Source organism: Podarcis filfolensis (assembly GCF_964270895.1).
Source record: "Podarcis filfolensis genome assembly, chromosome: 6".
NCBI classification, from domain to species: Eukaryota; Metazoa; Chordata; class Lepidosauria; order Squamata; family Lacertidae; genus Podarcis; species Podarcis filfolensis.
In genome coordinates, this window is record NC_139609.1 from 68,762,515 (window position 1) to 68,788,496 (window position 25,982).

The 25,982-nt window shown below is 41.8% G+C and overlaps 2 protein-coding genes across 11 annotated transcripts in view; both read right to left on the bottom strand.

The window, feature by feature from the left end:
- LOC310764233 (arf-GAP with SH3 domain, ANK repeat and PH domain-containing protein 1-like) overlaps nt 1-18,064 on the bottom strand; it is a 33,881-nt gene extending 15,817 nt beyond the window's left edge. For 2 of the 7 annotated variants that reach the window (XM_083617692.1, XM_083617695.1), the window contains exons 1-16: nt 16,942-17,289; nt 15,128-15,200; nt 12,372-12,517; nt 11,428-11,493; nt 10,949-10,998; nt 10,701-10,830; nt 9,244-9,329; nt 8,010-8,085; nt 6,196-6,291; nt 5,495-5,595; nt 4,230-4,299; nt 3,759-3,846; nt 3,203-3,251; nt 2,319-2,482; nt 1,558-1,691; nt 803-894 (exon numbers count right to left, since the gene is read on the bottom strand). In XM_083617692.1, coding sequence (XP_083473818.1) covers nt 803-894; nt 1,558-1,691; nt 2,319-2,482; nt 3,203-3,251; nt 3,759-3,846; nt 4,230-4,299; nt 5,495-5,595; nt 6,196-6,291; nt 8,010-8,085; nt 9,244-9,329; nt 10,701-10,830; nt 10,949-10,998; nt 11,428-11,493; nt 12,372-12,517; nt 15,128-15,200; nt 16,942-17,067 — 1,547 coding nt within the window. In that variant the 5' untranslated portion in view covers nt 17,068-17,289. The other 5 variants (XM_083617696.1, XM_083617697.1, XM_083617693.1 and 2 more) reach the window with 4 other exon arrangements.
- A 132-nt stretch (nt 18,065-18,196) lies between these two features.
- Nucleotides 18,197-25,982, bottom strand: part of LOC310764228 (fer-1-like protein 4) — a 114,057-nt gene continuing 106,271 nt past the window's right edge. For all 4 annotated transcript variants that reach the window (XM_083617673.1, XM_083617672.1, XM_083617671.1 and 1 more), the window contains exons 42-46: nt 25,180-25,278; nt 23,098-23,339; nt 20,708-20,997; nt 20,005-20,105; nt 18,197-19,498 (exon numbers count right to left, since the gene is read on the bottom strand). In XM_083617673.1, coding sequence (XP_083473799.1) covers nt 19,318-19,498; nt 20,005-20,105; nt 20,708-20,997; nt 23,098-23,339; nt 25,180-25,278 — 913 coding nt within the window. In that variant the 3' untranslated portion in view covers nt 18,197-19,317. The remainder of the gene's footprint in view (nt 19,499-20,004; nt 20,106-20,707; nt 20,998-23,097; nt 23,340-25,179; nt 25,279-25,982) is intronic.

A 25,982-nucleotide genomic window follows, 5' to 3' on the forward strand; every position in this document is an offset into this window, starting at 1 on the left:
TCTGCCCTGCGAAAACCTACGTACCCTTGAGTACCCCCCAGAAAAAAGCATTTACTACTACTACAACTACACATCAGGGTTCCTATGTTTAACAGGGGTTGGGGGCAGGGTAGGCTAAAAAACTACCAGGATTTTACCAGGGATCTTCCTATATACATGGCTCTCTACATCAAAACAGCAGTGCAGGAAAGTCTGTGTCCAGACAATCTCTAAAGCCCAAGTCCTCAAGTGTTAACCTCATATCCTTATTACACATTCACTCTCTACTAATTTAACCCACATCATTTGTAAGATATTATGTCACAAGTAGTACAAGATATTCCTATAAATTAGTCAGGCAAAATCTACCTATAGTGACACCATGCTGCCTTATTGTCTATCTGCTATCTTCTCCTACATATCTAAGAATGCACTCTAATAACATTGACAGTAGGACCTTGCAAACAGAGAGGTAGGACTTTTGCCTTCGTTCCCTGCTTTTACATTTCTCAACTGGATTATGGACTTGATGAGTCATTGGGTCTGACCAAAGTATACCAACAAAGTATAAAATATCTATTTTAATAGATTCCATAGTTGCCATCTCTCACAATATAACCACTTAATGCACTGGATGTAATAAACCCTCTTTGAAAGTTCTTGCCACAATCAATTATAGACAATAAATCAATGGGTGTCACCAAAATTTGTTTTGTTTTGACATTTGGCTTGCGGTGTAATGTCCGACATGCCCACTCCCCAACACTCTTTCCCACTCACCAGAATAAAAAAAAGAAGAAAAAACAGAATTAAGATTATTTACATTGCACTATCAGTAGAAGGCTTTAGAGATGCGCTGGGAAGATTGGCTTCAACAATGTCATTAAACTGTGTGTTTCCAATATTCTTTGCCAACTGCAAAACAAATAAGATGTAATTTAACACACAACAGGAAATAAAAATATAGCTACGTCAATGCCAAGCATGTGCTTGCCCACAAGCTGCATCCTGGATGGGTCTTATGACAGAGGAAATCAGGTTAGAGTAGGAGAAATGTTGAACTATGGCAACATTTGAGTAGTACCTCTGTGTTATTTATGCCCTGCTTAGCTTAAATGTAAAGGAAGGAGTAAGGAGGAAAGTAACAACAGACACAGACACTGTGTGTGTGTGTGTGTGTGTGTGTGTGTGTGTACACACTATGCATTTAAAGTACATTTAAACCCCATGATGCCCCCCAAAGAATCCTGAAAAATGAAGTTTGTCAAGGCTGCTGGGAATTGTAGCTTTGTGAGTGGCAAACTACAGTTCCCAAGATTCTCTGAGGGGAAGCTATGTGCTTTAAATGTATGGTCTGGGTTAGCAGGCAAGGTGAAACCATGGTAACATCACAGAATGTGGCAGACTGCAAAATAATTGGGGTAGAGAGGAAAACAGCATAATCACCGAAGGAATGTTGGAACCAAAACAGAGCTTATTAAAGAGGTGAATCAGTTGTACTTGGAAGGGGAAATGCCATCATGAACTTTGAATGGAAGGTGGTTGTAGTAGTGCAGAACACAGTCAGAACACCCTTACCAGAAGCTCTGAGGTTGCCAGTTTGTCCAAGGCTACTGACTGAATACGGGAATGATGGACACCCATCTCTCGGTGAATGCCAGAGCATTCAATGCAAATCAGGATTCCCAAATTAATGGAGAGCCAAGCTGGGTCTGTGCGGAGTAAGCAAGAACAAAACAGGTATTGTCACCTTGCTGAAGGTGATGGACAGTATGGTAAGAAATCTTCACACTTTCACCTCATGGAATGTTCTCAACACCTCTGAGGGCCCTCAAAAATGTCAGTGGAAGGGGTGAACATTTGCTCAGTTCATTATAGAACAATTATCTTCAAAGCTTCAAACACATAAAAATGAAATGAAATAATAGGATGCTTAGTGAAAACTAATGACTTCCTAAAAATCACTGCAACCTCCCCATCCCCCGCCCACATGCCCTGGGTTGCTGTGCGAAAGAGAAACCTGGCGGACAAGCAGCGGCAAAAGAGACCCATCTGCCATGTCCAACAAAGTCTCTTGCCAGGACAATTCCTCCATCCATGATCACGTCATGGATGGCAGTGGTCTTATGAATCATTGACCTGGCATTAACCAGACCCTGAGGCAGGGATAGTCCTCAGACAATGACAGTCCTCAATGATGACATGATCTGGTCATAGCATAAGTCCTCCTTCTGCTCGTGATCACTGAGATTGGCTATCCCAATGCATCCCCCTTTGTAGAACCTGCCCCAGCCATTCAGGGTCAAAATGGGAAGTAGTTCAGCTGTCTCCTTTTGCACCTGATGCTGAGCAGTCACAGCACATGCTGTTTCCTGGCATGCGCTTTATCTCCTTGATGATAGCTCCGGTCAGGTCGTCCATGCTGCACTCTTCCCTGCCTTGTGCTTGTTTGAATGCCACGTTGAGAGCCTCTTCTTTACTATTGCTGAGGACAGAGACCCATCTGCAAGGCAGAAGGAAACTGCTGTCAGATAAACTGAACTTCCTCACCCTTTCAGTCGGCCTAGGCCTCTGTACTGTGGACTGCATGCATGGCTGCAAGTGGAAGTAAATCGAAGCCACAATCTGTAAGGAATCCAAAGTAAATACCTTCCCCATGCATGCCACTTCCTTAAGCAAAGGGATGCAAGGCAACAGATGAGCTTGAAGATGGCACTTCAACCACACTATGATGTTGTTAGGACACTTTGCTAAGATGGAAGATGCTGGACCCATAAGCAGAGATCCCACCTGCACCTGGGCCACTATAGCAGGAGACTGCAGTTCCCATCATTCCTGACCACTGACTGTGCTGGATGGGGCTAATGGAAGTTGGTGTCCAACAACATCTGGAGGGCCACGGGTGCCGCAGTCCTGCAGCTGGGGGATGCAGGCACACATATATCCTTGTGAGTTCTGTAGGTTTAATGTGACGGAGGTCAGCCTCCCCCTTCAAATTCAGTCTCAGTATATTTTGTTTGGTTTTTTTAAAAGTCTACAGGAAGAATAACAGAACCATGCATAATGTGTAGTTCTGCTCAAAGCCCTGTTAATAGATCAAAAATAAATGGTTGGGGCTTTCCCCTAACATGAGAAAACAATAAACATAGGAGAAGTGTCACCTGTTGCACTTTTTCAATCCACACAGGTCTTAAGGGCTCCATCCCTCCTCCCCAATACTTACATGGTACATTCCTGTTCGTCCTCTGCTAGAAAGTGGTATGTTCGGTTATCTGAAATAAACACACACACACACACACACACAGAGAGAGAGAGAGAGAGAGAGAGAGAGAGAGAGAGAAAGGAAATTTGTTTTAGAAATATTATCAGAACACAAAATGATCCCACGGAATCTCACAACAAACCATGAGCTGTAAACCAAGGTTTGTTTTTGATTTACCACTCATGGTTAATTAGGAGGTGATGAAACATGAGCCATGACTTGGCCCTAGGTTGCACAACTGCAGCACAGCTGGGGAGGAGCAAAATGCTCTGGGGACCTGCATGTTTGCTTATTCTCACTAAACCATGATTAGGCTTACATTATGTGTAAATGAGGCCAATGGCTAGCCAAGGTCACCCTGTGAGAAAGGAATGAAATTCAAGGATAAGGTAAGGTTTAAGATGCATTCCCTCCCTGGACTCCTACAAAAAAAACCCTCTTCACCTGTACCTTTCCTATGAAGCACTATAGAAAAAGGGTGCTCTTTGAAATGCTTCCTCAGAAAATGAGGACTTACGTGAAATAAGATCAAAGCACTTCCTGTCATCCACGTTTGGCTTCACTTGGCAAGTGAGCAAATTCAGCTTGACTGGAGTGCGATTCAGCTAGGTGATGAAAAAGAAAAGAATATTGTAAGTCAGTTTCAACACTGTCCAGCTGCACAACCTGCATACAATATGGATTATGCACATACGAAACAGAAATCAGGTGGATCTCCACTACACACTCATCATTCTAATCACCACTAGACCAAACACTGGGGTATGAAGAGCAACAGCAAACATTGTCCAGAACCAGGAAAAACTCACTCCTGACCCCTGGGATAACAAGTACTTCTTTTAAAGGGATACTTTCTGTTTCACTTTTGTAGGGAAGGTGAGCTTTGGAAGTACCCTAATAAAGTTATTGTACGTAACTGGTTTCTGAAGAAGCTTATTCTCTAATCCATCTACACTGAACAGGTTCTAAGACGAAGCATGATGCCTACCGTGCTGTGTGAGATGGTCAGGTAGCCATACCTGACTGTGCATTTTCTCTTCTGCCAGACCTTTCTTAAGCTGAAAGTTAAAGGTAACATTACATTAAACAGAAAGTCTCAGGTGGGAGACCCAACCTGTCAAATACTAATTCCAACCACTTCACTAGGGTAAGTGCATCAAAGGGCATGATGGAAATAAACACGATGGCTGTCATCCTAAATTAATTTACAGAAGTTCATGGGAGGAGTGTCTACTGTTGTTTTCCCCTCTTACACTCACAAAAGTCTCTCCGGAAGACTCACTTGAACAAGCATCTTAGTGGCAACATCACATCTCTTACTTAGCCCTTGTTACAACCACATAGGATATTTCTAAAATGACATCGGGTTACATATAAACATGACACAACTCAGTCTGCCAATTTTTGTGAGGGTAAGGCATGGACCTTTCACCAGCAGCATAACAAGCAGGAATTCAGCACCACATGTCCCTCTTCTCAACATGGAAATGCATGATGAGAAATTTCATCCACTGAAGTTTGGCTTGTTCGGTAGTTGCTTGTTTCTTTGTTTTGTTTATTTATAGTCTGCCATGCCATATAAAATCTTTCCAGGGCAAGCCTGAAGAATGATTTGGTTCACATGTCACATTAAATCATAGTTAAAACAAACAAACAATGGTTTAATGTGAGCACATGGTGTGCTGGTGCATGCTGCTGAAAGGGTAGACACTTCTCTACTCTTTCACTACCACTGCTGGGAAGCAAGCCAGAGTCTGTTTTGTCATGCTGCCCAAATCCAGGTTTGTGGTTTGCTTCTCTCCAAACAAACCATGAGCAGTGAAACTAAGGCTTGCTTTTGGCTTGCTACTCATGGTCTGTTTAGAGGAGAAAAATAATGAGCCCAGGTTTAAATATCACAACAAGCCAAACTCTGGCTTCTTTCCTGGCAGAGTGGTAACAGCATGGGTGCAAGAGGAGTAGGCAGAACTTTTCAGCAGCATGTGCCAACACACTGTGCATCCACATCAACCCATTGGCTGCTTTAAACTTTGGTTTAATGTGATGTGTGAACCAGACCTATGAGTGTGGAGAATGCTGCTGAGTTCAGGTTCTGCTTGCAGGCTTCCCATAAGCATCTGGTTGGCCACTGTGAGAACTGGACTTACATGAACCATTAGCCTGATTCAGCAGGCTCTTCTTATGATTTTATTGTTGTAAACTGAGCTCATAAAATATATTTGCAGTTGCCAGATCTGAAGTGGTTTCACTTACCCATCACTTTTCTTAAAGAGACTCCCAGATCTCTCTGTGCCATACTGCTTATTTCCCTGTAACTGGTGCATGCTGTATCTCAATGGCTTGCTAACAGAATTCTGTTGGGAAACAGAACAGTTTTGCAGCACTTTGTAGTTTTTCTCAAGTGCAAATCTAATATTGGCCCAGGGTTCAAAAATCCAAGCTTCATGTCTTACAATTATTCCAAACCTCTGTTCACATTCACTAAAAACTTTTGTGAAATAGAGTTCCTTATTTTCTGACTCCAGAACACTAGAATTTTAATGTAAACCCACCTAATTTGCACATTCTGAACAAAGATGGAAACTGAAACACAGCTGTCTCTCAAAATCTGTCCGAATTTTGCAATACAGGTCTCAAACCAAACAAGATACACAAAACTGCACATATTAAGGGAAAGCACGCACACAAAATAAGCTTATTAGTCAAAGTAACATGGAAAAATACATATTGGGGGAAATGACTTGCCCAAATCCATACCAACGGCCATGATGCATACAAAATATGTATATTAGGAGAAATGTGCACAAAATTGCATGAAGATTTTCGAGTACTTTAAAAAAAAATCACACTGATGAGGAAACTGAACTTAAGATTGAAACAATGTTGAACTAAGGAAAACCAAATTAGCTAATTCATCCATCCTTATTCCTAGGCAAAAGGAGGTGCTCCCTCACCAGTTTTACCTCTTTGGGCTCCAGCTGCAGCGCTGCTTTCAGCTGATCGCGAAGAGAGCACAACTGCTTCTTCTCCTCATCCTGCTTGGCCTTCATCTGAAAGGGCAGCGCAACAAACATTCCATCAAGCAAGGGAGTTCTTCCATCTGCTGCTGCTAAATCCCTTCAGTAGGCATTTCCTTCCTCTTTTTACATTCTGCACTGAGTAACTCTGCTATGTTTACTGCAGAGATGGGGAGGCTGTGGCCCTCCAATTCCCAAAACAGTTTCCAGCCAGCTTGGTTAATGGTCACTCCCAATGGGAGCTACTGTCTAACACCAGTATCACTTGGAGGGCCATAGGCTTCCCACACTTGGTCTATAGACTCTATAGGAATGATCAAGCTCCCACTATTTCATATTATTTAAACAAAGACTAAAAGTAACTAAGGTTGATCACCACTTGCACAAGTCCCAGCTTAGATGTTCATATGCCTGCACTTTTGGGCCACATCCAGTTCTGTCACACTATTACAGTGCTCTTCTATGGATCCACATGGCTGACAGGTACCAGGGCAGGTGAAAAAACAGGATACGCATTTTGTATTAATAATAGTTGTGTCCTCTGCACCTGAATAGAATATCACAGGTCAGTGACCTGACAATGGGTATTTTCTGCTCCTCCTCCTCCTGCACTGTATAATGCCTCTTCTTCTGTCATACATGGAGCAGCAACCATCAATTGTTTCAGAAGTCTTGTCAAGACTTACCGTACCTTTTTGCCTCTTCCTGGCTCATAACATTGGAACCTGTTTTACATGTTTGAATACTCTCATTTTCTGTTTTATTTCCTTTTATGTGTTTATAATATTGCTGTTTTATTGGTTTTAGTTCAATGATATTATACTATGCCTTAAAAGCAGTAGACATGGTGACAATATTATTGTGAAGGGGGAAATACATAAAATTTGCCTATTCTCCTGCTGTAGCTTTTATGATTTGATTATGTTCTGATTTTTAAATAGCTTTTGAGTTTTTGGTTGCTTTCATTTAATTCTGTTAGCCAGCTTAGATCCTTTTTAATGAAAGAAAGGCAGGATATAAATCTTTTACAGCGCAATCATTTACCTGTCTACTCAGACATAAGCTCCACTGAGTTCAATGTGACTTACTTCAAGGAAAGTGTGTATAGAATTGCAGCCCTACAGTAAGGCCCTACTGTGACTTTATCCCAGTAAGCATGCATAGAATTGCAGCCTTAGTACCTTAGAATAAAAAGCATCATGTTACAGTGAAAAGTGCTCTGAGAATGATACAAAAATAATGACCATTCAAAATCGCAGGGTGCCTCCAGACCATCAGCAGTTTGCCCAAACAACTCAGGGGCATACTGGAACTAAAGGTTTGCACGATTAAAGTGGATTGAAGTGCTCTGTCACCCCAGCACAAGAAATCAGCTTAAAAGCCAACGGAGTTTTTGTAGTTTTGAAAGTGACGTGGAAATGCATAGAAAAGTATGGGATGAATGACTGATTAACAGGAAGACATCTAAATACTCAACAAGCAAATCAGGATGGATGTTCATTGCCTTTTAACTACCCTGTAAAAAAAACACACAGAACAAATGCTCCACTACCTATGGATGAATGCTGAATCAACAGATTATCTGGAGGAGCCCTGACATATTCTCTAGTGCTGCTGTATTCAACTAATGTTTACTCAGACACACTGGAATTAATGAACCTAAGTTAGTCACGGCCATTAATTTCAGCAAAGTCTGCTCTCAGTGAATGTTAGTCGAACACAACCCTCTGAAACTGATGACGCATACTCACACTTTGAAGCTCAGGAGTAAGATTCTCTATAAACTGTTTGTGCTTCTCTGTTGCCTTTAAACATGCCTGGAAAAAACTGTCAGAAAAACATTGTGGAACAAAAGTAGAAAAAGGATATTCCCAGTTCCCAACCCAGAGGCAAAGCACAGCCATCATCACTAGTAGCCACTGATATTCTTTATCCTCCATGAATTTGCCTAATCCTCTTTTAACACCCTGTGGAATGCCCTCCCACCAGATGTCAAAGAGAAGAACAACTACCAGACTTTTAGAAGACATCTGAAGGCAGCCCTGTTTAGGGAAGCTTTTAATGTTTAATAGACTATTGTATTTTAATATTCTGTTGGAAGCCACCCAGAGTGGCTGGGGAAACCCAGCTGGATGGGCAGGGTATAAATTATAAATTAAATTAAATTAAACACATTCTGAGTTTGTAGCCATCACTGCCTCCTGTGGGAGTGAGTTCCATAGTTTAACTATGCACTGCGCGAAAAAGGGCATTATTTAATCAGTCCTGAATCTTCCAACATTCAGCTTGGTTGGACAACCACAAGTTTTAGTGGTATGAGGGAGAAAAACTTTATCCACTTTATCCATTCCGTGCACAATTATATAAACTTCCATCACGTCATGTCATACTTTTTATCAGAAATATAAAATGAAACCTTTCCTCATAGGGGAGCCACTCCACCCTCTTGATCATTTTGCTTGCCCTTTTCTGAGCCTTCACCAGCTCTACAATGTCCCTTGGAGGTATTCCAAACATGGTTGCATAATCCAGGGCTTAATCCAGATTGGAATGTTCTGGAACTCCCTTAAGGCTGGGATGGGACCTTTTTTGAGTCTGGGGGCTGCAGTGGAAAATTGTAAGGGGCCACATTTCATAAGCAAGCAGGGCCAGAACCAAAAGTGGGTGAAGTTGGGCAGCGCAGTATCACCCATCTTGAACACACAGGCACAATCACACAAGTTACTTAACACAGACGTATACTTAAGGGCAAGGCTTAAGGGTTGTAAAAATTTAATGTGGGAAAGCTCTGCTATGGGGAAAGAAGACTGTTCAGAATAAAAAAAAGGTGTGTGGAGAAAGAGATCTCACGCACACTATAAATGAAAAATAAATGAATATCATAAGGCTCTCCTACAGAAGCTCATGATGTAATACTGTTGGGATGCTCAAGAATTTATTGCAACGTTGTGAGGAATGAGAATATAGGAAACTGAATGCACTTACTTGAACTGGGAGTTGCAGTGATTGATGTTGTTCTGCAGCAAGTCAACTCCTTTCTTGGTGTTAATCTCATTCACTTTAATTAGGTACTGGAGAGAAAGTGAACATGGACCTGCTGAGTTTACTTATTTTGTTTTGTTTACTTATGCCTCCTCTGCTCAAATAGAAAACAATGTTCTGCAGTGATTTGTTTTGTTTAAAAATGCTTCCCCCAAATTACATGACTTTTTTTTTTTGTAAATTGTACCTTGCATCATTAGCATAATTAATTTGCTACATGAACTATATAATACACTAACGGTTCTTCAAAGACAGCACAATAAACTGGCTAAGATCTAGATTTCTTGTAAGCAGAACTCAAAGGAAGTTCCTGCTGCTGGAAAGTGATGCTGGTGGATATGTTGTTAAGATATCCCTTTAAAAGTAAAGGACCCCTGGACAGTTAAGTCCAGTCAAATGCAACTATGGGGTGTGGCGCTCATCTCACTTTTCAGGCCAAGGGAGCCAGCATTTGTCCACAGACAGCTTTCTGGGTCATGTGGCCATCATAACTAAACCACTACTGGTGCACGGAGGACTGTGACGAGTGCCAGAGCAGCACCTACATAACCACATTGCATTGTACCAAAGGGAATACACTCTCTGGGGGAAGCATTGCATTTCCCCAGGTACAAAACACAAAACATTAAGACTTTAAATGCTGGAAAAATCTGATATCCTGGCAACTGAGCCACAATCCTGAAAACTGCACAGAAACAAAATAGAGGTTCAGCGCCGAGGGCCTTCTGGCTGTCCCCTCACTGCGAGAAGCCAGGTTACAGGGAACCAGGCAGAGGGTCTTCTCGGTAGTGGCACCTGCCCTGTGGAACGCCCTCCCCCCAGATGTCAAAGAGGACAGCTACCAGACTTTTAGAAGACATCTGAAGGCAGCCCTGTTTAGGGAAGCTTTTAATGTTTGATGCTTTACTGTATTTTAATATTTTGTTGGAAGCTGCCCAGAGTGGCTGGGGAAGCCCAGCCAGATGGGCGGGGTATAAATAATACATTATTATTATTATTATTATTATTATTATTATTATTATTATTAAAGCAAGCACACATTTATTGTAGAGAAATGTCTTACATCCAGACTCAACTTCTGTTTGTACTGTAATATTTTTTTTCTAGGTTGGGCACAATATCATGTAGGACCCATTGTTTCATTCCATCAACAATGAAAGTAAAATCTTTAGCAGAGGAGAATTCCTTCTTAAAAAAATTATTGCATCTACTTGGCCTGCAAGTGCCCTGCTTATGGAGTTCAGAGATGCTTCCTTTTTCCTAGATGAAGTCATAGTTTGCAACTATTATTATTATTTACATAACAATTTAAATAATCTGATATGAGTATCTGTCCTATAAAGGGAAATAGACATGCAGGAAACGATAGGAAGAAGCACTTTTTCATCTGCCCCACTCACCTCACACATGTGTAACTGGAACATCCTTCGTTCCTTTTCCATCTCCTCAGCAATCTCCCCTCCTGCAACCTCTGTCCGCACCATCCCATACTGTTTTGCCAGCTCTCGTTTTTCCTTCTCTATCTTTGCACTGAAATTTAGAAAGAGACAGTATTTATTAATGGCTGTGTGCAGGTGTATTTTGCTAGAAACAATTCCAAGTACAGAAGTCCAAGAATCATTGGCTTAAGAGGAAAAGGCCAACTTACAGTTTGCTCTCATAGTCTTTATATGCTTTCTCAAAAGGCTTTTTAAAGTCCTATCAAGAGACAAAGAAATTAAGACTTAATAAATCTAGTTGTTTTATTTCTTCTTCCCTATTTCAGTACTTTCAATGCACCTCATATTTCATACAGATTGCTAAACTGTTATGCTGCCCTATATGGGGTGAAGAGAATCAAACCTTTATTTTCCCTGCCTGCTATTTTCATGCTTTTTATAGTGCATCTCAATACTTGATCCCACAGGATCAGTTTAAAACATTGCATTGCATTGCAATGAGAACAAGGTTGGGCAACAAAGTCTTACAGCACATAAAGATTAAAAAATGGAAAGAGAGCCATTTGTGCCTCCTTGAAGTTCTTTGAGGAAAGGCAGAATGTAAATGTAAAAATGAATGAACCAAAATCTAAGCAATCTCACAGTAATAACCAGATAGAAACTCATTTTTCAGCATCTATTTACTCACCCCTTTAAAGTCTCCCTTGATCAGTGAGTCCAGGGAAAAATGAATGTTGTGATACAGGCTCAGCAACTACAAAAAGAGACAGTTCAATATGTAGCTATCACCAATGGCTTCTTTATTGAGTGCTCTCCAGCAATAAATGATAATCTCAGGCATCATTTTCATTTAGAGAATACAATACTGCAGATTTAGGGCTTTGTTTGCTTGTAACAACCTAAATAAAAACATACAGATCCAACTGGCACTATGGGAATGCAAAAACAAGTGCAACAAGCAAGCAATCTCAATCTTTTGAGTATTACCCCAAACTCCTAAAGCATCTCTGTAGTCCAGTCCAAAACTTTACAGATCTCCTCAGAGGCAATGTCTTTTCTCAGAGATGCCAAACCAATTTCAGTAAAGGAAAACCAGAAGGCCTTTTGTATGAGAGGCATTAACACTAAATAGCCTAGTCTATTTGATATAGCAAAACACCAGTAATATGTGGCTTATAATGCCACCTAGTCCAGGCACCTGCTGGAATCTGCTGGATCAGCCCAGTGGCCCATTTCTCACAGTGGACGTCCTGGAGGTCCTTGAGCATTTTGTGCTTTAGAAATGTGTGTTGTATTTATGATTTTTATTGCAAGCCCCCTTTGGAGATCCAAGTTTTAATTGAAAAGTGAGGATGGAAACGTTTAAAATAAAGTAGAACAAATAAAACCAAAAATAATTGCATTATTGGTTTAGCTTGTCAAAAAGGAATGGGAAAGGAGGGATCAAACTGTAGGCTTATTTGCAAGCCCTAATTTCAGTAAGTAAAGGCAAGGTAGCCTTTTGAGATTCTCCCATGGCCTTTGCTCTTCTCCTTAGGGCCCGGAAGGGAAGACTGACACCATTGACCATGCCCCTGTCATCATGCTTCTGTTTTTCAGACAAATCTGTGGGTGCGGAGAACAGTTTCATACCAGGCTCTTGACAGCATCTAGCAGCTCCCGTGAGAATGAAGCAAAGGTGATGAAGGCTTCAGCTAGCTTCTCATCACTGTTGTTGTGATAGTTCCCTGAAAACCTCTCCTGGGTAATAATGTGAGCTTCTAAGTGATTAATGAGATCTGCAGAAGCAAAATTTGTTTGAACATTTATGTACGACTTTCTGAAACAAACAAAAAGATTCCCTGAAATGATAAAACAGTGAGCTACCTGTTTGACTGAATTAGCAATGAAAGCCCTGACATATTGATTCAGGAGTAAGTCAAGTGGTCATCCTTTGTTAAGTTGCTTTCTTGCTAATCAATAAATTATGGAGTGATATTTTCTTAATGGCAGCTATTAACTACAATTTGTTCATACATGGCAAAAGAAAGGTACAATTTGGGCAGAGTCAAATGGAGGAAAGGGGCAGATGGAAAGAGCTGCCAATACGATGAAGGATTTTGACATTGTGCAGCTGCTGCCTTTGGGAACCTGACCCAACTGCAGGACCAGCAATTCTGCAACCTGTTTTTAGGAATCCATTTGTTTCCAAGAAACTCTACTTGTATTATTTTAAACAGCTTTTGTAAATATGACACCCCTGGATTTCACATTGCTCAGGGAAGTGAGGAACATGGGGAACGACTGATACAGTGGTACCTCAGTTTAAGAACAGTCCAGTTTAAGAACGATTCAGTTTACAAACTCTGCAAAACCGGAAATAGTGTTCCGGTGTGCAAACTTTACCTCAGTCTAAGAATGGAATCTGAACGGTGGAAGGGCACTGGCGACGGGAGGCCTCATTAGGGAAAGTGCGCCTCAGTTTAAAAACAGTTTCAGTTTAAGAACGAACTTCCAGAATGGATTAAGTTCGTAAACCGAGGTACCACTGTACAGAGTTCTGATCATTGGTTTGTCTTGCCTATGCTGCCTGGCAGTGACTTTCCAGAGTTCCAGACAAGAGTCTTTTCTAGCTCCATCTGGAAAAACCAGGAGCTCTGCCTGGGACCTTCCACATGCAAGGAATGTGCTATACCACTGTTGCCAAATTATAAAGATTCGGTTATCATTTTAATGTGTTATCACACATTTTAAAATATGGGGTAATGGTTCCCTGCATGGAGTATCCTAAGCACAATATGACTTGTTATGAGTAAAGTTTTTGAGTGTGCACACATCAATAATAATGAAGATGATGATGATGATGTTGCACTCCACCCCAACCTCCAAGTGGTGCTTACTCAGGGTTCTGTTTCCTTGGAATGAGGGACAGCACCGTCTGTAGTGTCTTTAGGATATATGGTTTAGTAACACATATGGACAACCTGAGCCTAAAATGAGGGGGTTCACAGCATTAAAACCTCAAAAGATATTGCTTCTGCCATAGCCACAGCCGTGGTTTCTAGCAGAAATCAAGCATGGCTCTCCCTCTCCAGCTTCTGCCTGCAGCCTGCTTTCCTCTCTCACACACAAGTGCCCTGGCACTTCCAACTACCAATTAAGTGAGGGAGGGGGCCCACCCATTTGTTCTCTGGCACAGAGCAACTTGATCCTTATGGCCATTAACTCACACACAAAAAACCCCTTGCCTGACTAGTTCAACAATGAGATCCTCCAAGATATTTTAACCCTTGCTGGTTCCATGACCCCAGGAATTAGAAGGGACTCAGGCATCATGCAGATTAACCCCCCACAACAATATTATTAATGCAGTATGCCATTTAATTGCCCAAGCAGCTTGCAAGTTGTTTACAAAATCAATTGCAAAAATATTAGCACACATATCTAAAATACTGTTATAAGTTTGAGGTGTTAATGTATGCACCAGACTCCTCTAATCTCTGGATCCAGCTAGTGTTAGAATTTAATCAAGGCTTTTAATTCTTGGAATAGTCGGGCTAGTGATAACCTGGATGACAGGCCATGAAGAGGGAATAAGGGGCTAGGCACAAGATGGCAAATGGGTGGAGCCCCCTCCCTCAACAAATGAAGTCAGAGTTTAGAGTGGAGAGTTGGAGCAGTAATGTGACACAGAATCAAAGCAGTGCACAGAGACAGAGAGACAGACGACGAGAGAGAGAGAGAGAGAGAGAGAGAGAGAGAGTGAGTCATCTGCTTGAATCCAAGATTGCAGCTATGGGAGAAACAAGACCCTTTTGGGGTCCCCCATCATAGGCTTAGGTATATATGGGTAAATAAACCATATACTGTACCATAAAAGCACAATACCACAGTCTCCACCGTGACTCATTCCAAAAGGAAACACGAACCCTGAGTAAGCGCCTGGAATCTCACAACACTAGGAGATTGGGATGGCATGCAATAAAAGAAATCCATTAAAACAACACAACAATTAAAAGAACAAATTAGAACTATTAAAACAGGAGGATCCGGTCAGGAGATTAGGGAATGCTTGTTTAAACAGGTGTGTGTATGCATAAAAGCAAGATGTGTCTTTCAAGATCTCATCCTATCAACTACATCTATGGTTGCCAAACTCTAGCTGCAATCCTATGCATACTTGCCAAAGAGTAATTATTACCATTCAATTAATTTAACAGGATTTAATAGGACAAGTAGACATATATAATATTGCACTGTAAGACTCTGAGAGGGATCGTCTTCCTTTAAGAATTGATAAGCAGACACTTGGTAAAATTAGCCCGTCTAAGCAACCCTTAAAGGTACAGGAAAATTCTCAGGGCCTCTGGGTTGGGCAGCCCATACCACATCCCCAATGACAGTCTGACCTTGTCCAGTTGTGTGCTCTGCTTTCACTGCTTTCCTCATTTTTTGCAGAACGATTCGATCAGAATCTAAAGCCTAAAGGCATTAAAGAGAAAAAGAAAAAGACATCCTAAGCACAAGCTGCTCTCCCAAAGCAAAACAAAGTTTACAAATATGCAAAAATTATTATACATGATAAGGTTATATTTTTCTAGGTGCAAAACAGAATTCAAGTTGCCCCAAGGGCTACTGGGATAAACCAACTAGTAAATGACCACTCTCCTCTATTTGAAAAATCAAATCTTGTTGGTCTTCTATATCACGTCCAGCTGTATACCCACCCCCATTGTTTTGAGGAGGAACTCTGGATAAATCAAAAGCTTTGTGCCCCTCATCCTCATTACTTAACATTCTAAAGTTGCTCTCTTGAAGTTGTGGATGCTGCTTTCAATATTCCTGCCTCTCGTGCATACTGAGTTCATGCAACATTTCCGTTTCCTGATGTGCAAGCTTTTCTTTTCAGCCCTCAAACTATTCATATTTCCAAATGGTTTCCTGTTCTCCAGCTTTTCATTTTATCTTAACATACTGCCCTAAGGCTCTTTTTTTGCGGGTTCTGCTAAACTGCATTATGCAAAGCTTGATCAGGCATCCTGGCCTTTGGATTTCGCTTCAGAAATGAGTCCAGCATTTGGAAACTGAAGGGCAGATATGCAACGGATTTCATAAGAGGAAATGAGAAGGTGAGAAGGGCAGAAGTGGTTTCAAGTTAGCCAGAGGACAGTTTGGTGGTGGCTCCCACACGCCTACACAGTTAGCTGTGAGATATAATTGCATTTTGAAAGGGTGCCCCATAGGAACATAGGAAACCAGGTCAACGTTGTCTATATTGACTGGCAGGCAGCTCTCCAGGTTTTCAGACATGGGACTGCTTGGAGAGGCTGAGATCTGAAACTTGGACACTTTGCATGCTCTACCGCTGAGCCACAGCTCTTCCCTTATAGATGGTAAGAGCAATGTGGTTTAGTTAGTATCAGAGCAAAGCAAACAGATATATCTCATGGACAACAGTGCAATTTATTTATTTCTTTTAACACCAACAGTTCAATCCTATACATGCTTTCTTGCCCCATTTTAGCCCTAGGTATACAGTTGCCTTGCTTGCCAATCTTCTAATAAATGCAAAGTTGCTGAGGACAAGGACTTAAGCCACGAAGCCACTGAATAGGGATGAGAATAATTCCGAAGTGTCCTAGGTCACTGTGACAAAGGGGCACGTCAGCATGTCTTAGGATGTGCTTTCTCCCAGGTGACTTTGGTACCCATGGAAGGGGCCTTCCTTTGGGTTCCTTCTGTCAGTGACGAGATATCTGACAAGATATCAAGTAGAGGCTCTTGCCTGCAACATAGCTATGGAATCTGTTCCCCCATATCTGGTCCTTCGGTCATTTAGAAGGCAAGTGAATACTGCCTGTTTAGAAGAAGTGGTTTCTGTTAATTTCATTGGCTGGATGGGCAGTTTTGTATTGAATAAAAGTTCCCCTGAAGCTTGTGCTATTTGGTTTTTCGAGCTCATTTATGGGAATTGGTTGTTCTCTGTTAATCTCTATGGACATTGTGCAAGCTGTTTTTAGCTTCCTCTTTTGAAGGAAATGTGGGGGTACAAATCCTTAAATAAATAAAAATAACTGCACCCATCTTCGCTCCTCAGTTTGTCTATTTCCCTGCACAGAGTGAGGAACACCCAGCAGCAAATTCTCCTCATGGGATCCCAACATCTCCCCCTCTGCTTTGGCTTCGGCCCAGCCGCCATCTCCTTCCTTGAACCCTCTCTTACCTCCTCTAGGCTGCAAACGGTGTTCCTGCATTTGCCCATGTGGCTGGAAAAGGAGGAGGTGGTCGGAGAGCTGAGATCCTCTTGGGTCTGGGAGATAAAGTCCTGGACAGAGATAAGCTCAGGCATCTTGCTTCCTTAACGCCTGGTTGCAGATCAGATCCAGAGAAGCAGCAGCGTCAGACTGCCAGGCCACAGAAAAAGGGGAACTCAGGATTGAGAGGAAGCAGCTAAGGGTAGCTGAGAAGGCCACAAACACCAGAAAGGCAGAGCGACGGCCGCTGTCCCTCCATGTCCATAAGTTGCAAAGAGCTGGCCTCTTGCTTCCCCTCCCCAAAACACACACACACACACACACACACACACACACACACACACACAGTACTACTCAGAGTTTGTTAAATACTGTTTAACATGGGAGCCAACCGCTCGGGGCTGGGGTCCCTTCAGCCTCCCCAATAAAATATTTGAGGGGACTCCCACCCAAAAAAGTTGATTCAAATGGTATGTGTGTGTCGTGTCTAGTGATTGATTATGTGGGGTGGGGCTTACCTCTCCCCCCTCCCAATATTTATTCAAGTTGGCACCCCTGACTGTTTCTGAATCCTCACTGAAACCTAGTAATTCATTCTCTCTCTCTCTCTCTCTCTCTCTCTCTCTCTCTCTCTCTCTCTCTCTCGATAAGGGAATAGGGTTATTCATTATGTTTACTACTTGAACAGCTACATTCTGTTTAAACCGTCCAGTCCAAGTCTAGCTCAAATATAAAGAATCAAAATATGGGGGAGCAGGAGAGGCCTTGAAGTCACCCATCAACACTTAGTACCTGAATAGTACAGACCAGGTTAACTGGTCACAATTTTCTCCACTATAGTGAGGTGTATTGCATTTCTAGTCAGCTGCTTAACCCTTGAGTTGCTTTTTAAGCTTAAAACTGCTCACCCTCAGTTGCTTCTTCACCTGCAGGAGAGAGAAACACACACACACACACAGAGAGAAGATACGGGAACCCCAGAGCTTCATCAGAGTTTTAATCCAAAATTGCTAGAGGGCGCAAGGTCACAGGAGGTTAATCTACTTTTCCAAGAGCACAAGTAGGTTGTTGGACTGACACAGTGGCCCCTCCCCCGCACAATTGCCCCAGCAGAGCAGATCTGCATTTGGAAATTTGCCTCTGCGTGAATCACTCTGGTTGTATCAAAAAACACATCTGTAGAAATATGCATTTCTGGAAAAAAACACCACCCTGTAATTTGCAAAAGTGGCAGTGTTATTTATTTTTAAAGTGCATGTAATCTTTAAAGAACAGCAAAAATCATGTTATATCAATGTCACTATTTCACAGGGTAAAAAGACACAAGCAGCATTTCAGCTAATACAGGCAATATGGGGGGGGGGGGGGGCTTTACCTTTGTCCAAGACAGTTTTCTGTTGCCAAGACAACACATTTTCTTTGCTCCAAAAGTGCAGTATCTTGCTAGGAAAATCGAAACATTTTGCTAGGTAATGCTGAATAGTTCTTCACACAATGAGGTTGCACAAATGTCAAAGGCACCTTTTAGGCAGCGCTTGCAGTGTTTAGGAGTAACATAACCCTACTCCTTATCCTCTCCAATCTGTGATTTATATATTTACAAATATCATTTGATGGATGAACTTGTGATCTAGCTGCCCTGCTCTACTAACAAAAATGGAAAACAGCACAGCTGTCTCCCACTTCCAAACATGATGGCATGTATACTGCTTATTGCACTAGAGTGTAGGGATGGATGAGAATTGTGATCTGCATTTTAATGCAAATTTAGCAAATCCATATTTCTCAAACCAATACATTAAGGAATGGGGAACTGCCAACCCATAGACCAACTGTGAACCACTAGGGGTATCAATTGGACCTGCCAGGCGATTCCTAGCAAACCACACCCATGTACCAGACTCATATGATTTGGAGACACAGACAGCAGTGGCATAAAACTATAAATTCCTTTCCATTTTGCCAGGTTTCCATACTTCTATATCTATTGCTATAGGTGGCCTCTTCTTATTTTCTTCTTAAGTGACAGTGAATTGCTTTAGCTATAAAGAGTTGCAGGGTCATAGAACAAGCATAACATCTTAAGAGCTAATGAAAGGCAAGGCGTTTAATGAATAATTCCAAAGGCTTTTCAGAGATAATTGTCATCACATCACAGATGTGAGCAGGATGCCTGACTGCCTGAATATGGGCAGTCTCTTCCCTTACTCTGACAGTTGCATTTTCAAAGTGCTCCAGGCACAATCAGCCAGCTGCACATGCTCCTTAATGTCTTTGGCACAGAAGTCACTGTTATCTTCCTTTGTCAAGTCCCAACTTGGGGAAGAGGACAGAAAGCACTGTCTTTAGCCGTTTATTATCTTCTCGCTGATGTATCCCGGCATTGTGTAGAGAATGAGAACCAAGAATATGGTCAAAATTGCAATAATAAGTAGTGCAATTATGTACTTCTTGTACCGCTTCCAAATGAAGAAGACAAACGTCTTCATGGGATTCACAAACCAGTTGAAGGATGTTTTTGGGCGGCTGGGGAGAAAAGAAAGGGCAAGGCTCGGTGCAGGTTTGGACAAGGGAGTAGCAACAAAGTTAATGTTGGTAGCACATAGCTAGCCCCACCCCCAACCCTAGCTGATAATAGGTCAATGCTCACAGTGAAGACAAGTCAACCTATGCTTGAATGCCTGGAAATCCAAAGGTCATTTTGCATTTAATCAGCTTTCCTGTTAAATAGTGTGTTCCAACAATATTAATGTATTCCCTTTAATTCACAACAGTACAAAGCAGGAGTGGGAAACCTGTGGCCCTCCAGATGCTGCTGGACTACAACTCCCATCATCCCTGGCTGATGGCCATGGCAGCTGGACTGATGGGGGTTGGAGTCTGTGGATTCCCCCCATCCCTAGTATAGAGCAGGGGCTTCCCATAGGCACCTGACCACCATATAACAGGATGCTGCATTAGACGGACCACAGCCCTAGCCGGCCTGGTCTTCTAATTTACAAAGTCATTTATATAAATCTTTAGATACTTACTTGGGTTTCTCTAAGGGTTCAGGCTCTTTCCGTGCCCGACCAACTGGGGCATTCTCAGCCTCCTCTACAGTCAGTAGCTGGAATTCGGCTTCCACTTTTCCCTGGAGAGAAGCACACTGTGAGCAAAATGTCTGACATACTGCAAGAGTCTGCTGTGCTTCAGAGACTCCCGTTTGCTTGCTGCCAATGGTGGAGATCCTGCCAGTGACAGTTCTGCCTTACACAGAGTGGAGTGGGGGTTCTGGGCCAGCAGAGTGACGCTGGCATCGCTCTGCAGGTGGAGGCCAGTGGAGCTCAGCAGGACTTGACGGAAGGGGAGTCCCACTCAGCTCAGGCCACACCCAGTGGGTGTGGATTGCACCCTCAATGTACTACAGTGGTACCTCTGGTTACGTACTTAATTCGTTCCAGAGGTCTGTTCTTAACCTGAAACTGTTCTTAACCTGAAGCACCACTTTAGCTAATGGGGCCTCCCTCTACTGCTGCGCCACCACCGTGCGATTTCTGTTCTCATCCTGAAGCAAAGTTCTTAACCCGAGGTACTATTTCTGGGTTAGCGGAGTCTGTAACCTGAAGCGTATATAACCTGAGGTACTACTGTATTTGATTTGTGTTGTATGCTGCCTAGAGAAACGGCTTAACAGATAGCTAATAAATGTAAATAATAATAAAAATAGGTGCATCTTCAGTGCAGTTCTCTTACTGTAAGGATGAAGATATTTCCACTAGGATCTGAAAATTCAACGTCTTCTGGTTTTACAGAGCTCCTCCACTTCTTCTTCTTCTTCTTTTTCTTCTTCTGCTTAGCCTCCCTCTCTTCCCTTTCAATGTCTTCCTGGCCCTTGAGTTTGATGAATGGCCACCAGCCTCTCATTCGTTTGTTTCTGAAGATAGAGAAGCGGGGCATGGCCTTCTCCTTGGCCATCTTGATGGTGCACTGCTCTGAACTCTTGGCGGCTCTCACCATATCGTTCAGCTTCAACTCAATGGCTCCTTGAAACACAACAAAGTTGGGATAACATCATATACTGGCCACTTATTATGGGAGATTTGACAATTTCCCCCCAGATGGCTAGGAAACACAGCATTTCCTTCCATAGGGAATTGCAGGAATTTTGCTTGCAGCTACTGGGCTACAATATGATTTACAGAATGCAGCCACTACATTTTTGTAGAGATCACAACAATAGACTGGAGCAAACAGTCCCCTGGTTCAAAATAGGAACTTCCATCATAATAGAAGTAGTTAGAAAACGCACTGCAAAAAGGTGCTTACAGTAGGGTTACGCAAAAAGTTGTTGAGCTTTTGGTCTTTTCATTGACTTGCCTAACATCCAGGACAAGGCACCACCTTTCAGAAACTCCCACCGGACATCAATTCTGCCTTTGAAATCCCAGTAATGTATGGTAGCCCTAGCTTACAGGGTAGGGAAGCCTGAGATCATTGTCAAACTGACTGGGTGGAAAAAATATTTGCAAACCCAAATACAGCAGTTTGTCTCAGTAGACAACTGAGACACAGTCAGCATAGCTGGATCAGGGGAAAATTAAGGACCATCTTGCAAGGAATGAGCAAACAAAACTGAGCAGTATTCAGGGAACAGCAAGGCAAAGGAAACAAAGAGTCAGAAAACAGATTCAAGGCATAGCCCAGGAACTACTGACCAACTAATCAGCAGCCTCTTCCACTTCCTTTTATAATACAGTAGCTGCTAGGAGGCTGGAAGGCACAAAAGTAGGGAAGCTCAAGTAAGCCTGCATTCCAAGGCAGGGTGGGGCAGAGGAACTCTTCCTCAGCAACCAAGACATTTTACTTCTGGAGACAGAGAGCACGATGGCGCTGCCCCACAACCCCACATAAGGAAGCCAGCCAGACTAGCAATTGAATGCAAGAATGGCTGGTGGTTCATGGGGCACCACAGAAATTTGGAAGCCCCAAGTCCACCACTGCAAAATGCATCCACTAAATCATCCCCTGGGTGTATTTGTACAACATTATATTAAAAGGGGAGGGGTGAAGGGGTGAAGGAACACAATCGCCTAAGCAGAAAGATACCTGGGAAAATCTTAAATGATCCTAACAGGTCACAACAGAGGCATCAAGAAAAAACTACATTATATCCTCCACGTGCTTCTTTCCTTCAGTCTCAAGCTTTGTGATGTTCTTTGCCCTCACAGCTATTCCAGAACGTTACATCTTCTTTGGTTAAAAACATTCTTCTTCAACCTAAATTTGTCGTTAGCGTGCATTTTCTTACCACTAGGATGTTGTAAATCCCCATATTACATGAGGAAACAGTGGGATGTACAGAAAGAGGAAATATGCAAAAAGATGACATAGTAGGAAATACAGCTGAGATCTCTTTGTTGCTGTCCAATTTCATGCATTCAATGTAATTGATATCTGGGCAGCAAACCATGTTCAGAATTTGCAACTTCAACAAAATCAGAATAAAGTTCAAAAATATGCAGTACCTTGGTTAACCACTAGATGGTGCTGCCTATTAGTTTTCCCTTTTTAGAGCTTGTTGTTGCCCCAGTGTATTTACAAAATGTCATCCATTATCCCATATTGTTTTGATTCAGTCCCATGCAATTTAATCAATAGGAACTGAAACCAAATCAAAACAATATGGAGTCATGAATGAAAGGCTTTGAGTGGTGTTTTACCATTTGTTTGCTTGCAGCAGACAAGCTTTTAATAGCTGTACTGAGAATTTAGACACAAATGGGCTAGATTACTTTTACTGAATATAAATTATTTGTATATGAAGGTGAAAAACAGAAGGACTATAGACAGATGTGCTTGCTGAACACATGCACTCTCCTTTTCCTATCCCTGGAAGCCTCCTCAGTTCAGATTAGCCGTTTTAGGAAATTGCACTGCTAAAAAGGCCTCTTAATGGATGAGTTTTATGCAGGCAGGGAAGGAGGAGTAGAAAGAAAAGGAGAGTTTCAGAAGCTTTGTAGGAACAGTTTTTAACTTCCTTGCAATGTAATTGTTGCACACCCTTCTGGAAACAACTAAAAAGAAGAAGAAAAACATTTATATATGCCCCAAACCTTTAAAAGGCACAGTGAGCATTAAAATACCTAGAAAGTCATTTGCTGCAATCCTATCATAGTCCCAGACCTGAAGGACCAGGACAGCTGGCTCCCGAAATTCCGATTCCTCCAGAGAGAAGATGGAATCCTTCTTCTTGTAAGTTATCTCTTTTTCTGTTGGGAGGTAGTCAAAGCGGAACACAAATCTCCAGTTGAAGTTGCCTTCCCCAGTCAAAGAGTTAAAGTGAACATCTGTCTCTTGCTTGTCCTTCTCCAGTCCTTTGATCCAACTGCAGAAGAACCTTTATTAGAATCTAGCAATAATTTAGCATCAGTTCCTGGCCCCACCTCACAAAAGGCACAAAACCCATAATTTAGGCCTTTAGGACTTAGAAGGCTTTAATAACGTCTTTGGGTGGCATGCATATCTGTGGTATGATAAGGTCAAAGCACATAAAGCGTTTAAAAACCATATTGTCAGAAAAGCACTGTTTAATGTTTGGATAAGATATAAGGATTTGCTTGAGAATAAAACCCCAAGGTGGCTGTCACCAATGGAAGCGAAGGCTCAGAAAAAGCTCAATATGGAGGCTAAATGGCCAAAATATTGGGAAATTTTGGAACAAGAGGGAGACAGATTAAAACTGCAGAGTTTTGAAAAATTAAAAAACAGAGTGCGAGATTGGCTTCATTATTATCAGATAATGGAGGCATATAATTTGGACAAAAAAATTGGCTTCCAGGTGGAAAAATCAAAATTGGAAACAGAACTGTTAGATCCCAAAATTAAGCACTTGTCAAGAATGTATAACTTGCTGTTGAAATGGAACACTCAGGATGAAACGGTGAAATCTGCTATGATTAAATGGGCACAAGATGTTGGACATAACATTATGATGGCTGACTGGGAACAGTTATGGACCACAGGTATGAAGTTCACGGCATGTAATGCCTTAAGAGAGAATATAATGAAAATGATATACAGGTGGTACATGACACCAGTCAAGCTTGCAAACATCTATCATTTGCCCGATAATAAATGTTGGAAATGTAAAGAAACTGAAGGTACATTCTTTCACCTTTGGTGGACATGCCCAAGGATTAAGGCCTTCTGGGAGATAATCTATAACGAAATGAAAAAGGTATTTAAATATACCTTTCTGAAGAAACCAGAGGCCTTTCTCCTGGGCATGGTCGGCCAATTGGTGCCAAAGAAGGACAGAACTTTCTTTATGTATGCCACAACAGCAGCAAGAATACTTATTGCAAAGTATTGGAAGACACAAGATCTACCCACCCTGGAAGAATGGCAGATGAAGGTGATAGACTATATGGAACTGGCGGAAATGACTGGCAGAATCCGAGACCAGGGAGAAGAGTCGGTGGAGGAAGATTGGAAGAAATTTAAAGACTATTTACAGAAACATTGTAAAATTAATGAATGTTAGAATGATATTGGAATGAACTTATGTATTCTAGCAAAAATGTAACAAATATTTAAGAAAAATAGACTGTTAATTGGTGAAAGGAGGGAAAGCAAACTTATATTAATATCAAGATAAATTTTCAGGATAAAAATTTGAAGAGAGGGAAAGGATTTGCTGAAATGGATAATTGACTTAGAATACAAAAAAGGGAGGTGTGAGGAGGTCAGGGAAACAAGCAAATGAAAGACAAGTTATGGGAAGGTTCGATTTGTTTTTTCTTTTTTTTAATTGTTTCTATTTTTCTGTTTTTTATTGTGATGTGTTGTTTTGTTTTTGTTTAATTTGGTGTTTCTTCTTTTTTCTTTTTGTAACCTTAAAACCTTAATAAATACTATTTAAAAAAACAAAACAAAACCCATAATTTAGAGAGTACGTGTGGGAGAAGGGGGAGGGGGTCCCATTGTGCAGGTGAAAATGGGACAGTTACTTAGCACTACATTGGATACAACCCAATATTACTTATTAATCAAAAGTTTTAACTTCTGCTAAACTAGCAACCCACTGTATTGAAACCAGAACAGTTGGCTGCTTATTCCATCAGGAAAATCCTCAGGTTTCTAAAGAAATGATAAGCTATACTTATCATTTCTGTATCATTTCGGACTTATCATTTCGGACTATCTGAATCTATTGGTGAAAGCACCTTTTCACATAGATGTCACTGGAGATTTCGCCTGTTATTGGATTGACGTCGTCAAGGACCACATCGTCCGTGTTCCAGATAATGACACGCAGCTCATAGCTAGAAAGAATGAGAAAATGCAAAGTTCTGTTCAAAACTTATTTTCTGCATCTGTAAATTCTGGACAAAACTTTCCACAAAGAACGAAGAGTACCCTTTACCAATATAAGGGGCCAGACTATCCAGTATGTGAACCACAACAGAAGCAACCCAAATGATCATAGGGTAGACAGGGTGCAACTGAGTAATTTTAGTCCTTAGACCAGGGGTAGAGAACTGCATCAGGAAGGCGGGCCAGATCCTTTTCTCTTCCACCCCCTGTGGGCCAACTTGTAATGACATCAGGTGGGTGACACCTATCAAAGCTCAAAAGAGGTTGCTGTAATCATCGGTCAGTTGATGGTTACAATAACCTTTTTTTTGAAGAAGCAGGTTTAGTGCCAATGAGCTGGCTTTGTGCCTTCAGAGAAGCTCCCTCTAACTTCCAATCAGCTGATCGCTGGATATAAGTGTGAAGTCTCTGCAGCAGGGGAAATGCTTTCAAAGCCAAGTAATTTCCCCTTCTGCAGAGAAAGGGTGCATGCAGACATACTCCATTTTGAGTCCAAGCTGTTCCTCCCTTTTTGCTGCACTAGCTGTAACACCCACTGCCATCCAAGGGCATCAGGTCACCTGCCCAAACAAAGGCCTTGTCAGCTGACTTTGAGTTGGTGGTGGTGCAGCTCCTTGGTGGAAATGCACCCAAGTGCCACCAATCCCAGCTG